The sequence below is a fragment of the Crocodylus porosus genome, unplaced genomic scaffold (genome assembly GCF_001723895.1).
Source record: "Crocodylus porosus isolate Cpor-Errol unplaced genomic scaffold, CroPor_comp1, whole genome shotgun sequence".
In the NCBI taxonomy this organism is placed as follows: domain Eukaryota; kingdom Metazoa; phylum Chordata; order Crocodylia; family Crocodylidae; genus Crocodylus; species Crocodylus porosus.
In genome coordinates, this window is record NW_017728913.1 from 19,497,718 (window position 1) to 19,515,813 (window position 18,096).

General features: G+C 41.1%; 1 protein-coding gene across 4 annotated transcripts in view; it reads right to left on the bottom strand.

Moving 5' to 3' along the window:
* The window catches only part of MARCH1 (membrane associated ring-CH-type finger 1), a 434,512-nt gene that overhangs the window by 246,960 nt on the left and 169,456 nt on the right, over window positions 1–18,096 (bottom strand). Inside the window, exons 1-2 of one of the 4 annotated variants that reach the window (XM_019534575.1) lie at window positions 831–932; window positions 396–604 (exon numbers count right to left, since the gene is read on the bottom strand). The exons of 1 other annotated variant lie outside the window; for it this stretch is intronic. In XM_019534575.1, the coding sequence (XP_019390120.1) occupies window positions 396–494 (99 nt within the window). In that variant the 5' untranslated portion in view covers window positions 495–604; window positions 831–932. Of the gene's footprint in view, window positions 1–395; window positions 605–830; window positions 933–18,096 lie in introns of those variants that run through there. 2 more of the 4 variants (XM_019534573.1, XM_019534572.1) reach the window with 2 other exon arrangements.

The window sequence follows — 18,096 nt, forward strand, 5'->3', positions numbered from 1 at the left end:
ATCCACTGTCTGTAAGTGTTACTTGGCTATATATCTAAAAAAAATCAACAACCCTTAAATGAAGGGTGAAATCCTGACCCTACTGAAATAAATGGGAGTTTCACCCATGAAATAGAGACAGATTTTGCCACAAGTATGTTTAATAAAAAAAGAAAGAAAGAAAAGAAAAGAAAAAATAATAACCCCACTGGTACTGCAATGTCTTCTTTAAATGATAATGCCTATGCATTCATATTTTTCCATAATTCCAAAATGCATGTTAGGATGGTATTATTGGCTATCATAAGAGATGCTGTTTCTGTGTGCTAAAGCATGCGGTGACCATGTGTACTGCTGGTCTACACAGTACATCCTGTTGAGCTGTTCTATTGTATCAAATCAAACCTTCTTCTTACCTCGACTTCCTTGCTCTTCTCTTTGTTTCTGCCCATTGAACTTCTCCCATTGCTGGCAGTCTCCCGCGCTGGGACTACAGAAATCTGTTGGAGGGGCATTTTTACAGTGCTGCAGGTTGCCAATACCTGATTGGATGCCTTATATCTTCACTCCCCCTGAGTAGCCCACCTGTATAATTGTTCATATCCTTGCTTTGCCAAGCTCAGTTCTAAATAAAAAGGGGAAAATATTATTTGAGACACTGAGCAGCACATGCCAGGGTCTTCCATCAGAAAAGTAAAACAAAAACCACATCAAAGAAAAAAGCACGACATAATCCGAAGAGTTTTGCATTCTTATAGAGACGAGGCATAACTACTCTGCTTTGTCACTGGAGCACCCCCTTTCCTCCCCCCCAAGAAGCATTGTGGGAGACAATTCAATTTCTATGTTACCTAATAAATGTCATGGAAACCAAGGAAACCTGGGTCTCACAGGCCCTCATTAGCAACTGCTTCCCTTTAATAGCACAGACTCCCACATTTGCAGCGGCTGCCACTTCTGCTTTTGTTTCCCCGGCTGATTCCACAAGAGGCCACTAAGCACCCAGAGACACTGCATCCTGCTGACTAGGTAAATAAGCATAAGGCTGAAAGGCTTAGTGTCCTATTTTGGAGCCAAAATCTCCTCCTTTAAAAGCATGGATTGCTTGCTGTGTCCTTCATGCGTCTACAATAATCTGCTTAGGTCAAAGGATCTGCCTTGAAGTGAGGAGTAGCGGTGAGCGAATGAGGTATAAAAAGGAAGACAAGACGGGGAGCAATTGCAAATGTGCCTTTCTGTGGCTGATAGTAAAAAGTTAACCCCTTCCTGTACTTCTCTTTTTCTAAGACAGCACCAGAAGCAAGTCCAGCAGGATAAGACAAAGGCACAGAGCACAGCACGCATGGTAGTTTAGCGTGAACACATCCATTCTGGAATACCATTTGCTGAACCCATCCAACAGTTTCTCCTTCTGTCAGGTGCATGATACAAGACCCAGGGAACTATTCTTCTCCCCTCCTCAAACTACAGAACAATAGAAGAATTCCCCAGGTGCCAAAAAAAAGCGGGGTATGGAAAAGAATAATATTCTTAAACATTTCTAATTAAGTATGTTTTCTTGAATATACTTATTTTTAAATAAAAAGAATCAATTTTACTTCTGAATGTATACGGAAGGGAAACAGACTAAATCAGATCAAATCCGAGCCTAAACAGTGCTTAGAAAATACAGTGATAGCTACATGGAAAAAAATATAAACTAAAGAAGCACCAATATGATAACCATATAGTAAATAATATGTAAGCAGGCTGCACCCCAAGTCCTTAAACATAACCTCCTGCTTGATTCCTGTTACCTGATAGATGCATTATTTCACTCCTTATAGTTTTGTAAATAGACATTCTAAACACTCTTGATAGGCTTTTTTTCTCTCTTATCAGCCACTTTATTGACTTAATATAAACATGCAAGAGAATGACAAGAAATAAAAGTTTGGACCTAATTCACTGCTACGTTACTTCAAATTTACACCAATGATTTCAGCTGAGCAATGCTATAGTATAACTGGATTAAATGTGTAGACAAAGCAGACTCATTAGAAAGCTTGTATGTTCACTACAGGCTCTCTGTGGATGCTGCACAAATGATATACATGTTGTATAGTGTAACTGGGAGAGGGATTTTCACTAAGTACACAAGAAAGTCTATATGCAGTCATGTATTTTCTTTTATTTTTGTTTCTTTATGGTACTTTCCATTTTTATTTACACCTGTTTCATCTATTTGACATTTTAAAATCAATTTAAAAAACTAAAACCAACCATATACAACACCAAAGGCGGATTTTTAAGAACTTTGAACATGCTGGGGTTTTATGCCAGGACTTATGGAATACATAACTAGAAGTGGTTTATGACAACACTTCTAATCCATAAATGGACTGCACATTTTAATAGCATTCCAAAACAGGTTAAAAAGCATGCCATATTTTTTAGGTTAATTTTTCTGATTAAATTGCACCTTGATGTAAGGGTAACAAAATATGTATTAGCCTATCTAAACTTTTAAATCTCTAGACAAACTATGTTCCCGATCTGAATAGCTATAGAATTAGGAAGTCCTGAATCAGACTCCCCTTGTTTTGATAGTCATTTATTCTTAAAGCATTGGCAGAAACACATGGTGTGTGCAAGTGAACTGAAACAACATTGTGCTGAAGAGTAGAACCTATATCTAATTTTATACAGAAAAAAAAGTTGACTTTGCTTGTTGTGCCATGCCACTAAGCTCCTTTTTACAGAATATATTGAGATTCTAGTCAGAGTTTTCTAGGTTAACCAGTAATGTATTTAATCCCAGCCATGTCTCTTCTAGTTAACCATAATAAAGAGTTCAAAGGGTGTGACAAATAGCTCTTTGTAAGCTTGACTAATTTTTTCCACTTTGAGAAAACCTATTTAGGCTATAACTCAGGCCAGATACGGATGTTCTGTTTCTACCAAGATAATTGCTGTTCTTGCAGTAGAAACTAAAAATGTATAGATGTTCAGGCTTTTTCTCCCAGAGCAAAAATGGCTGCTCCAGAAGAAAAATATCCAGGCAACAACAATTAAATGGCTCTGGGTCAGAATGCAAGAAGCAGGGATGTTCTCCTGCAGCAGAGAACCAGGAGGATTCACATCATGGGAAAATGCACCTCTTCTGGCAATCAACTAATTAGTGGGTGGAAGGGAGGCATTCCTCTGGGTCTGGGACCCTCCTTGGCTATCTGTGGCATCTGCTGCTTTTCTGCAGCTGTCAACTGCCACTCACTTCCCAGGCATGAGAGAAAGCAGGCTGTCAATAAGGAGACATTCCTCAGAGCACGGGTGGCCTAGAGAGTAGATCTCTGGTGTCCCCTGGCTGGAAAGCTGGCCTGTGAAGCTCTCCAGACTTTCTTCCATCCTCTAGGCTATTTTTCTATTGAAAGAAATTTCTTCCAGTAGAGATGAACATCTGTAAACACCTGGAGGCAGCTGATTCTATAGATGGGTTAGTTATCTTACTGCAATTCCTCCTCACCTGAAATGTACAGGTTTTAGGATAGGGTGCGTTATCATTTTGGAAGTTGTTTCATTAATGAAAGGATGTCTATTTACAATTCTTTGTCTTTTAAACCAAGTTACATTTAATAGTTGTTTTGTATCATAATCACTTAAGAAAAATAGTATTTGTATTTTTTTAAATTATGTATAATGCTTTTCATGAAGAATTCTCAGAACAATTTCCAAACATTAAGGCTTCTCATGCCATAGTAAAGAAGGTAAGTGGCAGTATTATCCATCTTTGTGTATATAGGAAAAGTGAGGAAGCTAAGTGACATGTCCATGGTCATATAGTAAGTTGGTGGCATAGTGGGATTTAGAACTCACGTATACAAAATCCAAGTCCTTTGCTGCAATGTTGTTTTTCTTACTATGCCCTGCATTTATTCAGCTTTTGAAAATACTTTATTTTAGCAAATTAAATAGTTATTTCTAAAAACACTTTACAGACTCTGAGCAACAGTAACCTACCTAAACACTTCCTGGAAAGAAAATGATAAAGTTGATTTGTATTTATGATGTATTTTAACCAGAAATGTCCCGAAGTATTTCATAAGATTTAGAAAAAAATAGGAGTCAGACTTTAGGATTCCCTGGGCACACCTACTTGTGCAATTAATGCAAAACAATAAACTCCAGTTCATATTGCACTCCTGAAATGTACTTTTATCTGGGGTTAAAACCAGCACAACACAATATCAGACTCTGATTGGTTTTTCCACACATTGAGTCTTGGAAGATGACTCCCAAGACCACGTTCAAGGACAACACCTATGATTTAGCATAAATATAATTGATGTACCTGTGCCCACTATGAATTCTCCAATCATGGGATTATACATATCCTTATACAAATAATATGTATATGTTTGTATGCATATTACTTGCATTTGTCTTTTTACAACCTCTGAACCAGCCCCTCTGAACTAGCCGCTTCTTAAAAGTGATTTAAAAAACTATTTGAAAGGAAACATTACAACTACTTCCATCCTGGCAGGCTATTTTTAGGTTCTGCTTTATTACATTATTTATACAGGACACATTTGCATGTAATCCATAGATTCTGGGATTTAGGAAGCTACGGGCATTTATACACATGCCTGATGCCTAGCTAAGAATTAGAATGCAAAGGAACAGACTCAATTAATCTAATTAGAATGCTCCAGCATCCTTGTTGTCATGTGTATTCAGCATCCTTGTGTCTCAAAATGGTGGCAGAAGCACTTTAACTAAAGCTTGTCAGGTAAGCTAAAGCATACCCACTGCCATTTTGAAGCACAGTATGCTAAATCCACGAGACACTGCAGGCGTTTTAATTAGAGCAGCTCCCAAGAGCTGTCCTAATTAAAATGTTTCCCTATCCGCACCTCAGATCATGTGTAAAGATGCTCTATAGTAGCAATAAGTAAAATAAAACTTATTTGCTGAATAGGTCATCTGAATAATTTACCAAAAAGGAAACACTGGCAATGGGAGCAAAGCATGCTGTGTGACACTTGAAAAGGCTGTGGTGCAGTTTTGCAGCCTTTGGTCCTAAGTTGGGGAACCAAATTTTATTTCCCCCAAATTCTGTATTCTGCAGCATTTTAAAGGAACTTCACAAGTTTAGAGAATTTTGTTCAGGTTCACCATCATCACATCCCTTCATTAACTATCATATCTAAACTTGCATGATAACCTGGCAGAGCATTTCTGAAGGAGTAGTATGAATGTAACCTAGATGTTATTTCCTGTGGCTTGAATGGAAAGCATGCTGCCAAAACTATAGTAGATATATGGATCCTGTCTGAGGGAATCTGTAGTTGTTCCATAAATGCCCTATATCTACCAGCAAAAATAGCAAAACTGCCCTCAATTTTTTCTCTCCTGCTTTATATATCTAAACGCTGCTTTTCTGTAAGACCTTCACAATATGAGATTTGTTAATGTAAATTACTACCATAAAAACTGGCTTGTGCATTTACCTCTGAGTTTTGATATCTGTGGGTGTCACAATCTAAGCAAGTCAGTCACTTACCAGTAAGTGGAGTTCTTTGAGATAGAAGAACTGTGCATACCTTCCCACTTGTGAATATGCTCACTCCCTGAGCCTTTACCTGGAGACTTGCCTTAGCAGTATTGACAAAGTATGCTAGAACCACAGCTCCCAGTGGTGGTAACTGAGAGTAACTGGTTCAGAGAGTTTTCATATCTGACAGCCAACTTCCTCAGATGCTATGAATGGGCTTGCCAGAAAGCAGTGGTTCTAGACAGATGGGAATTTAAATACAAAGGATAGAAAGAGGTGACACTGCTGAGAGGAGCAAAGGTGAGTTGAATAGCTCGATAGGAGTAAGCAAGATAGTAAAGTCATTGAAGGACACAGGGATTATAAAGGTTAGCACAGGTAACGGTAGTAGACTTTGTAATCTCTCTTGAGACCATATTTAATACATCCATATCCACACATGTGGATGATTTCTTGTGCTATGATTTTGTGTTCAAGTTCCCTTTGAAGGTTTGGCTGTTTAAAGACAGCTATTTTGAGGTCAGAGACAGAATGTTCAGGAAGGTTAAAGAGTTCTGCCATGCCATGGACTTTTGTGTGGGTCTGAAATTGATGTCAGATTGGTGTCCATTTATTCTTTCACATAGGGATCATCTCATCTGTCCAATGTGGACAGAAGCAGGTGAATGAACCCTGGATGTTATAATCCATGTTGTTTAGTCCAGTGATGATGTGTGCTGTGATGATGAGGGGAAACAGCTGGCTTTAACTGCCCTACCAACCTATAAAACCATCCTTACCTTTCTCAGCTGTGTCACATCCCCTTATCCTTTGTATTTAAATCCCATTTAATTAAAAAACCCTGCTTTCTGCAGATCTATCAATAATGTATGAGAAAGTACACTGTCACTTACAAAAGCTTATGCTTCTCTGAACCAGTTAGTTTCAAAGGGTGCATCCACACATGCAGGCACATGCACTTGCAGCAGTTCAAATAGACGCAGTGCAAATTTGAGCTGGGGCTTTTTGCCTCAGCATACATGCTTAGACATGCACTTTGTTGTGGAGCAAATTGTGCCACTTGGGGCAAAATAACCTTGCTTGGCTCCTCCTGGATCTGCAGCCACGGGGAGCTAGAGCATAAGGCCAGCACCTGGGCTGTCCCAGCAGCATAAAAAGCTGCTCTAGCAAGCAGTTCAGGGCTACTCGCTCTCAGGAGCTTTTGGGGCCTGGCCAATTGGTATCTGGGGACACTACCCTTTGTGTCAGCTTGACTGCTGCAGCAGCATCCCAAATCCATTTTTTTAAATACCCCCAAATACATGTTCTTCCACAATTAGAACAAAAGACCATCATGCACATATATAGGTGAGGGGGGAGAGAGAGAGAGAGAGAGAGATCAGCTGGGCAATGCTTTATTGATATATTTACAATGTTAAAGTATTTTGGAAGCCTACCAGTGTCTCTATCATCATAATAAAATTAATTATAAATATCTATGTGTGTTGATGTGTGGTTTTGGCTTTTCTCGCACATGACTGATATCTGATAGGGGGATGGGGGAAGGTGGGTGGGTGTGTGGGTAGGTGTGGGACGATTGCAGGGGGGCTGTGGGTGCATCCTCTGGCCCCCACAAGGTGCAGCCCCCCATAGAGCACATGGACTGCCCCCCATGCAGGGCCCCAGCTTCCCTCTGGAGGGCCACAGCTCCCCCCCAACCACCGGGCAGGCCCATTCCCCGCCCCCCCACTCCCCTGCAGGGACCTGGGCTCTGTACATGCTGAGTGGACCTGGCCCAGCCCATCCAAGGCTGTGCATTAGTGGGCCAGACTTGGTCAGTTCAGCATGTATGGAGCCCAGGTCATACAGTGCCGCATTGCCAGTGACTGTGCCTGCAGCAGAGCCATAGCCACGCTGCCTACTGCCACTGGTGCTGCAGGGGTGGGCAGGTGCGTGGCAGCCCCCACTCAAGCCCCTCCATGAACCCATCCACATTCTGGACACCCCACTCCCTGCCATTCTCCACACTCCCCGACATTCCCCTCTACTTCCCATAGCCCCTGATAACTCCCTCCACTCCTGACACCCCCCCAACATCCCCCACCACTCCTCACAGCCCCTACCATCCTTCTGCCACTCCCCATATCCCCCCAACAGCCTCCTTCACCTCTAACACTCCCCCCCAACATCCTCCTGCCACTCCTCACACCCACCCATGCCCACCAACACCCATAACTCCTCCCCCACCCCATGTCCCTAACTTACCCTTGACAATGCTGAGGACAGCAGGAGCACCACAGAGACGCTCTATCCAGAAACTAGAGCATCTCTCCTGAAGGACCAACTCTCAGGTTGCCTCCAGACATGGTCTTGACCTGTGCCTTGCCCTGCTGTTCTGTCCTATGCAAGTAATACTCCCAAACTTGCTTAGCATCAAATGTATGCAGTAAAGACTTAGCTCAGGAGCTACACAGTTCAGGGAATAAAACAAGTAGAGAGACCTGCTTATTTAAGTGTAACTCAGTGAATTACACATTTGACAAGAACTTAAGTGGGCCTTGAGGACTACCGTGCTAGTAATTTATTAATCTGTATTGAGGAAGTAATGTATTAAGGGAAAAAGAAAACATCCACTCCATCTTTGTCCTTCCTCCTTCTTGGCTTGAAGGAGCATCTAGCATTAAATCTATAGGAGATGTGAGGTTGTCTCAGACAGGTGCAAGGAATGTCACATGCTGAAATAAATGCCTCACAAGAAAGGCAATGTCTGAAACTGGGATATTTCAGATATGCCATTTGAGAAGTTTCCTGTTCAAGAAAAACAAAAGACCAGACAGAGGAATACAGGATCTGGTCCCAGATGCATCTGAGGGCCCAAGATGGCCACATAAGGCAGTGGAGAAAACTTAGGAAAAAAGGGTGAAATTGAATGGAATCAGAGACATCAACGCCTTGCCTCTCTCCTCAAAAACCTGCTTGTGCTCAGATCTTAAATTCGGGGAAAATCTAAATCTAAAATAAAAGCATTAATTTAAGTAAAGAAGGGATGCTACAGCTTCAGATAATAAGCAGGCCTGAAATGCAGATCAGCACAGTGCTCCGTCTCAGCCAGACAGTTGAGAAGAACTAAGGGTGTGTATACAGGTCATCAGCATGATGGCGGTTCTGCCTACTTGTACTGCAAAGCTGAAAAGTCACTGGAATGAGACAGCATGAGAGAGGGAGAGACAAAACAAAAGAGCCGAGAACAGATGTTCAGTTTCTAATGGAAAAAAAAATCACAGTTCTCTCAGTAGAAAGTGTGTAGATGTTCAAGCTCTTCCTCCCAGAGCAAAAATGGTTGCTCTGGAGGGAACAAAAATTACCTGGGGACAACCACAGTTAAATCACTCCTGTAAGAGTTTCTCCAAGGAGACTGAATGCCTACGCACTTTTTCCTGGTTTAACTCCTTCTGGGGATCAGGAGGAGTGGAGCTGGGGCAAAGTCTCCCTGCCTTCCTGAGACCAGGGACACCCCATCTGGAAAAAGCATTGGGGGAAGCTGCTGCTGCACCACTGTTGAGTAGGAAAGGAGGGGTGGAGCAGCCCCAAGCCACTCCCCACCTCCTCCTTACTCTGGGGCTCCCAGTGTAAGAAGTGGGCAGGGGCTGAAACAAAAGAGGGAACGTATAGGCTGAACATCTGTACTGCTCCCTCTATTGGAAAGGTGTATGGAATTTCTGGCTGGATTTGGCTGAAATAATGGATCCAAAAGGAAAGTTAACTAGGATGAATGTATTTGTAAATTTTTTTCTGTGTTGCTCATTCATAATGTACTGTACATTACACCAGTTCAGCGTCAGCAATACTAGTCTATTTACAATTCTTCCTGTTCCTCTTCCACCAGACTGAAAAGGAAATCAATGCAATTACAGAAAAGAATAATGTACTTGTCACTTGTAAGGTCTGTGCCCATATATTGCATATCTACAACTATTTGCTCTTCAAGTCCCCTTGAAGGTAGCAGGCCAAAAGCAAGGTTAGTAATATGGGAACATAAGACATGGAGGAAGAACCTCAGCAAAGAAGTGTTCCATCATATATTAGCCATGACTACCTAAAGCAGTGGACTCCAAAGTGGGGTGCACGCACCCTAGGGGGTGCGGGAAGAAAATATTAGAACTTTTATTTCTATTTATATAAATATATCTATATTGGGGGTGCATGCTCAAAAAATTTTTACTGATAGGGGTGCATGATCAAAAAAGTTTGGAGACCACTGACCTAAAAGCTTACCATTACACAGTTCAATATTGTATCTTCAAAGAAGGTGTTTCCTATGACAAGGAAAAGAGTGGACCAATGAAGGAAAAAACTTCCTTGATCTAATTTTCAGCAATGACGTAAACAAACTTCAGAGGCACACTATATCCTTCAAGTCAGCCTGAGAATCCTGTTATGAAGTCACTGGTAAATCTTTCATTAGAACTTCACTAAAACAATATCAAAGGAGGCAGGGGCCTTCCTGTAATTTTCCCAACATGCCCACACTTTATAGATATATTTTCTAACATAACAAATCTCTGCAAAAGCACAATCTTTTAAAACTTACCTCATGATTTCTACTCCTTCCCTCTCTACCCTCCCTGAGTATAATACTGAGCATAAAGTATTTTGGTTTTTGTTGTTGTTGTTTAATTCTCGGCTAATCTAATTGGGTTGGCCAAAATTTCTCCCAAAAGGAAAGTATAAAGACCTCCAAGTTAGGCTGGGGTTCTTGTGCAGTACCTATTACCATTACTATGGCATGGGTACAAGGAATTTAATGCAAGGTAAGGTTGGAAATGTCACTTCTTTTCTTAAGAGTTTCAATTCCCTGGTGGGCCCAGCTGTGCTGGGGCTTGCCCTAGTATATGCTTTGCCCTTCTGTAAAACGCTATGTGTCAGTTCACAAATACCACCAGATTTAAAATTCAAATATTACAGCAGAGTGCAGGTTCAAACAAGTTCTAGAAATAAGGGAGGTTTTTTTGGGTGATACATTTTATTGGACTAACTGTATATCTGGGGAAAATGTTAGACAAGCTTTAGGGTACAAAGTGTGCTTCCTCAGGTTATTAGAAATGTATTTTTTAGTGCTGAATACCTTACCACAGATGGACCTAGATTCTACTGAAATGCATGTCCTCCTGCATTCTGCCACTCCCGTCCCACCCCCAAGGCCAAGATCTATATATAAATCAAAAACTGTGCTTGGAAAGGTTTTGAAAAGCTTGCAAGTCCAGTGGCCTCCTGAGAATGAATTCCATGTCAATAAATTATGAAATCTGACTATTTGAAAGACATTTGTACACCAACAGCAAGCTTACACATTCCAGTTCTGTTAATCTGCATAGAAAGCTGAACTCTTTGTAAAACTTAAAAAAAACAGGCAAAAAAAAAGTAGGAAAACACAATATATCTGACATTTACCTAGATGCAACTTGATTCTGATGCGACAGGCATGTAAATGATAAAACAGAGCTAAAATTATATCAAATGTAAGAAGTAGGTGTTAAATTGGCTGCCTGCCTACCTTCACCCCAATTTTAAAAGTGGCAAGATGAAAATATTTAACACTACTTAGATTGAGAATATTAAATCTACTGTTAAATTTTCTCTTCTAAATTATGATGGATGCATACAATTTAATGGCAACATTAAATTTGCTCTTGTTTGAACTGTGTCCCAATTCAAATCCTTTATAGATCTTTGTAATAAATACTCTTTAAATTTAAATGATGTATTCAGCACCTCCTGTACCATGTTCTCCAAGTAGGGAGAGGTGGCATTAGAAAGAAATTGCAGTACTTGTCCTGAGTTTGTCTCAATGCACAGCTTCAGAGTTGTAGTTTGTGATACACGGGTTTTTTACATGTCTAAATGTAGATAATCCTCATAAATAAACTGCTTAACTCTTAGGAAAGACTGGTAGATGTTATTCGCCCATGGATACTATCATGTGCACTGTGGTAGTGCCCACTCCATTCACAAACTAAGTATTTCTTATATAAGGTATTACACAAAGAATGTGCCCCATACATAATTCACTGGTTATTACATCTCCCAAGTTCTGCTGCCTCCCTTCTGTCAATCACAGCTCACATATCTTCATGTTCATTCTGAACAACCAACATTCTCTGTCTTAAATCTGACCTGAGGTATGTCTTGTTGTGTCAGATAAATACGAGGTGGGTTTGTCTTTAATAACATTACATTGTATGAAATTCTGTACCTGATTTTGTTTGGTTGTATGTCAATGAGGTTTAGTGTCCAATTGTATATGGTAGTTGAAAAATACCTTTTTTTCTGAAATGCTTAGGAAGAGCTATATGAATGGATGAGGTTTCATATAGAATTTCTCTCAAAACTGAGAAAGTTAATACAAACTGCAGAACTAAAACATGCAGGCATGTGCACATGGGGTAATTATAGTCATAATCTAAGATAAATTTGGTTGTTCAGGATAAGACTGGAGAAAGGAAGGCAGTGGTTTCAAGAAAACAAAGAGTTGAGACTAAGGACTAATGAGCAGAATGCAGATGGGGTATTGAAAGAACTGTTCAGATGTATTTTTTTTTTTGTTCTTTACTGTTTGTAAAGGATGACAGTGACTGCAAATCTCACTGCTTAGACTTAAGTGCAAAAAACAAAAAATCATCATCTTAGCTTTCCTATAGCTGCAACTAAAAAACAAGCAGCAAAGAGAAGAGGAAGAGAAAGTTACAAGGCCAGAATTAAAAAGGAAAAGAGTAAAAGGAGAGAGGAAGTTAAAGTGATGGAGGGGAAACATTATATAGATAATACATATACCTTTACATAACTTTATATATAAGATATATATACTCACCTCCAAGACTATAAATATGCACATTCTACAAATGCACATGCATACAAACATATATATAAAATAAAGTATTCCCTCCACCTGGAGTTAGGGACGTGTGGTGGGGGGGGAATGCGCACACGTGTGTCTACAGGGTTATATACTTCTCCCTAACTTCCTCCAAGGAAGAAATTAACCTGTTTCAGTTCCCACTGTTAACTTAGAAGAGGTGTTGAGGTCAGAGAGTGAGGGATGGTGTTATAACAGCTTGGAAAGAAAGAAGGTACTATTCACTGAATCACTTTTGTGGTCCTTACTAATTATATTTAAACAATTAGCATAGGATCTAGGTCTGTAGGTGTAATTTGTGATATGGCTGCTTTTTAAAATACAAGTTGTATCGCCTGGTTTTGATTTGACAGAGAGCAGATAAGTATCACGTGACATAATTAAATGGAGTTATATTTTACAATCTGCCTTCTGTCACTGAATAGTCACACTTCCAAATTTTATTTTTACTTTTAGATAATATTTTTTCATATTTGCTCAGAGTTTGTCGGTTTTCTGATCATTCCTGTCAGTTAGCTGAGTACGAGCCAAGGACATTTATTAAATATTAAAATAAAGATTCAGAAAAAATGTTTTTGCAATATTCTCTCGACTCCACTAACTACCGGCATCTAGCTCTTATTATTTTTTCCTTCCAACTTTTCTCCTTCCTATTGAAGGTACTGCAATCACAGTACATTTTCATGATCTGTTACCTCCTTCCTCTCTTCACAAACATCACTTCTCTACCATTCTTACCACTGTGATCTTTTCCCTCCTCTTTGTCAAATTTTTTTCCTTTCTTCTCCTTATCCCCAGCAGTTTCTATCTTCAATTCTCTAGTCTTTCCTCCTCCTCCTTCAGGTGTCTCCTAGAACTCAGTCTATTTAGTGAACTACAAGGGAAGTCATAGATGCAAACCTCTTCCTGGCTCCATATTAGGAACCAGGTATTCCGTTTTTCTCTCCGCTCATTGAGGGGATCCACTTGATTCTTCACATCCTATTAATAAATGACCCTAGGAAATGGAAGTGTTGTCCTTCCCTGGGGGTGGGGATGAGGAGAGTGGTAGGGGTTTGAAGAGGAGAGTCTCATTGGCTTTCATAGATAATAAATACATGGTACAGCATAAAGCTGTGCAAAACAGCACTGTTTCATTTCAACTTCCTTTTCTCCATTTCAAAGGGACAGTGTTTTGTTTCGCTGTTTTGGAGCACTGTTCTGTTTTGTTTCATTGAAACTGTTTTGCTGTTTTGATGCATTTCAATGTTTCACCCATAGGCTGCAATGGGGAATCATGAAAATGCCTATAACATTGTCATAACCTTGTCACTTCTTGCCTGCTTCCAATGAAAATTGCAGGGATGGTAGCCCCTTCTGAGGGCCTGCCAAGTTTCAAGGAGATAGGTGCAGGGGTTTCTGGGAAACCGCTCCTCAAACTGTTCAAAGCAAAATTCATATCACTTGCCAACAGCGGCAGCCTGCTGTCATCCAGGGGCACGCAGATCCAGGGGCCCATGCCCCCCAGGGAGGGCTGCAGGGCTGTGCCAGACTCCTCCCGCAGTCTTCCTGGTGCTCAGTGCTGGCTGTGCTGGGCAGCTGCCGCTGGTTCCACCCTGCAGCAGCAGCCTGCTGAAACCCTGCACAATGTGGGCTTGCGCCCCCTGGGAAGAGCTGGGAAAATGATCAGAGAGCTGGTGGAGGCAATTAGAGAGCTGGGGAATCGAACTGGGAGCTAGATGTCAATATCAGAGCAGTCCTTCCCCCCTCTTTCCCTCCCTCTCCTTAGTTTCTGTTTAGCTGCAATCAAGCCCAGTTTCAAGTGCCCTTGTTTCATTTTGAAGCTGTTTTGAAGCCTTTTATTTCATTTTGATTTCGCTGTTTCAAGCTCAAAACAAAACACCCATCAAAATTTCGTACAGCCCTAGTATAGGATATCCAAACATGCAAGAGCATTAGAAGTTTAGTTCTCCCATCAAATAAAGAGTGCAATTTCCATGAATTTCTGTGAGCTATATATAAAGACAGAACTACGCCACCTACCTGAGGGCATAGCCAGGCAGTCAAATGTCCAGCACCACAAAAAACATGGCAAGAAGGGGGCAATAGAGGGATTCCAGGGCCCTGGCTGGAGTACTACCTAGCTGCAAGCTTTCTGGCCAAAGAGTGATAAAGGATGCTCTTTGGTCCCCCTGTCCCCAGGAATCCAGGTTATTCTCGAAGGAAAGGGAGTCTGGCTGCCCTGGAAGCTATTAGCAGCCTGCCGGTGGCTACTGAGAAGCAACAGCAGCAGCCAAAGACAGCCCCCTGCCACCACACTTCAGGGTGGCATGGGTGAAGAGAACTGCTCTCCTGGAGACCCAGGACTGTGCAAAGGGGCAGGGATGGGGAGGAGAGTGGCTCCTCTGCTTAAACCATCATAGGGAGCCCCAGTGCTATTCAAAGGGTGGGAAGCTGCATTGCTGCTTGAACAGTCTTGCTAGGACTGTTGAAGGTAGAGGTAGAAAGAAGCAGTCCTGGTGCACCTAGGGCAGTGGGTCATGGAGGCAGAAACTAGAACCTCTGGGAGGGCTCATGCATGGCAGGAATTGGAGCCCTTGTTTCAGCAATCCCGGTACTGCTAGCCTGGCAGCAAAAAGCATGGATGACGACCATGCCACAGGGAGGTAGTGCCCTCCCTCCCTTCCTCCACCTTGGAGGGCAGAGGGACAGCAGAGGACTGTGGGAGTCTGGGGCTTCCATGGCCCCTGAGGTAAGTGTACGGATATTAAACGTAGCACTAGAAACTCGCTCCAGAGAAATTGCTGGTAGAAGAACTAATATTCTTTGTAGGGTAACAGCAAGTTTTATTCCATTAAAAACTCATTTAATGCCCATACACTAAGTTTTTGTGCAGAAAAAGGGCCTATTTCTCAGCACAAATGTAATGCTTGTTCATGGTTCAAGTCAGTAAGTGAAAACAGGCAGCTTATATTCACAGGGTTATGCTTTTCCTAACCTACATTGTTGTACTTCCAAATTTGTCAGTATTTTGCACCAAAATCATCTTGATAACTGGGCATCCTACTGATGACAAAAAACATTTTCTGTTTTGAGTTCAACTCAACTCAGGCTGAACATTGTTGATTTTTTTGTTCCTTTGCAGCCTCACTCCTACATCTTCATGGGACAGAGTATGTACCTTAAATTATACCATAAATTACAGTGGGTCTGAGATTAAAAAGCATTGTCCGCTACATTCTGAATAGTAGGAGGGAGAAGGATCAGCACTTTCCTTTTTATATTTTTTGGTGCTGCTGAGCCAAAACAAACACACCAGATCTCCTGACTTGACTGTTCAGAAGTACACCATGCAAGTGGGGTATAACATTCTTCTCTGTAGCTCTATCAAGTGGGCAAATGAATTTATATGCACCCATATAATATTGAAAGAGAATTAATAATAGTTTTCATTTAAAACACAAGTCTACAAGGATTTGATCTCAGACTTCTACATGAGTGTTGACAATCTTGTTTACACAGATATTTCAATAAAAGGTGAACAAAGAAGTTTAATGCAAATGAGCCACCAGAGGGAGCTCATATAACCATATGAGCCTAATAGAAACACTGACACTGGCAAAAAGTTAATGAAACTTTTTTAAAGGGTTACACAGTTACAGACTGAGTTCAAGCAAAGCAAATTCCCTAGCCCAACTCTGCATGCATGAAGAGTTTAGTTAAATCAGATTAGCCAATTTGCTTGTTTATTCAACAAAAAGAATTGTTATAAAATGTTTTAATCAAATTTAACATTTTAAGTTAATTCTAATTTTAGAAATTTATGACCCAGATTACACCAAAAAATTCTTTAAAATGAGAATTTCTAAAGGACTCTGAACTACTAAATGTCTAAATATTTTTACAACAATAAGTTTATATAAATTTTATAAAATTCTGCATGGAAGTCTACAAGTCTTTAAACAAGCCACCAATGAAAATTCCAAAAAAATCATGAAGTTGCTGGTTTTTATTTTTAAATCAATAAACTCCTATTTTAAAACTGCATGTAAGCATTACACATCAGGGGAAAAAATCATTCATTGGCTAGGTTCTGCTCCATATTTAGATTTTGTGCGCAGCATGTTTTATCTCTCCGATAAAGTGAAAAAGAAAACCAAACCAAAATAAACAAACATGAATTAATGTTCCTGTTTTACGGTATATGTTTCTCCACGACTAAAAACTGGCAAATTACTTTTGGTTTTGTTATTCAATGTAACAATAAAAAACTGCAGTTTTCCCATTAAATGCAAATATATCTAGGAGAAAGAGATAACCTTATTCAGCTTATTCTCAGTGGTATGATTTGTATCATATTTAATACCTGCTCATTACTGGACAACTAAGGCTGTCTCATTGACAAATCATAGCAGGTTATTTTTTGTGAAAGTCAGAATTTGATTTCACATTCTGATCCAAAGGTAGCAAGATGCATGGTGGTTCCAATCTCTTCCTCTATCCATATGAGTTATGCTAACATTTTCCCCCTCCCTTTCTTTCTCAGGTTGCTTGCAAGCATTCCAATCAATTGGTTGGAAACTTGGTGTTTTAGTTTCCAGTGCTAAAACCCCTATTGGTAGAGCACTGTAGAAAGGTTTGGTGTTTGGAGCAGGAGCTGCTCAAACAGCCTGTGCTGGTGGTAGCCTGCAGCCGGGGAGTACTCTCTGCAAGTACCCCAGCATGTTCTACAGACTTCCAGGGCTGCCAAAAGCAGTCAAGTGCACAGGGCAGCCCTGACTGGCTGGTCACTCCAGAGAACTCCCAACCACAGTAATTCCTAATTTCCTACTTGGAGGCATCCAGAGAAGAGATCCAGAGCACATCCCTTCTTTTGTTAGTTTCAAGCATGTTACTTTCTGTTCCTGCAATGGATCCTTATTCCTCACACAGTAGCCAGTAGACCCAAGAGATGCACCACCTCCTCATTTTACCCTTCATGCACCTCACCAGATACTTAATGACATTTCATGTACCTGCCTACAGCTGACCTAAGAGATGCTTGTGCTGGCATGTGCCCTCCTGTGCAGGGCTCAGGCACCTCACCTCCCATGTGGGACCACATACCAACCAACTGCCCAGGTCAGAGCCTTAAACCCAGGACCTTGGCCTGGCCACTCATCTCAGTCTGCCACCCTGTAGGCAATTGTTGGCATGAAGCCTCTAATAGGGCTTAACCCTCCACCCACTCTGTCACCAGAATGGATGGCTGGGATCACCTGACCCTCCACTTCCCCAATTTGAGCACCTGAACCAGAACAGGAGCTATAAGGCTCAACCTGACCCAAGACTCCTTCGCTGGTCTGTCTGGCTTGCTCCAGGACTTCACCTGTGGCTGAGACATGATGAGATGACCCCCTGAGGCGGCATCCATGATTGTGGCAGCTATAGATTTTGACCTCCATAATTATGGCAGCTCTTGCTTTCTGAAGACATGGCTGAGCAAGTTGTTTTTACTCATACAGCTCTGCCTGCTGTTACCAGATTTGCCCGCTACTTTGGGGTGAGCTCATTTATTAGGGCTAGGGTCTTGGTAATTCTATTAATGTGCTGCTTGTGTTACTTGTGTTTCTATACAGAGCTGTATCTCTCCCTTCTGCAAGCCCTCACCCCCAATGGAGCTATCTTGCAGGACTCAGTTCAGTGGGGCTGGGTTCCTCCAGTCCCCAAATCA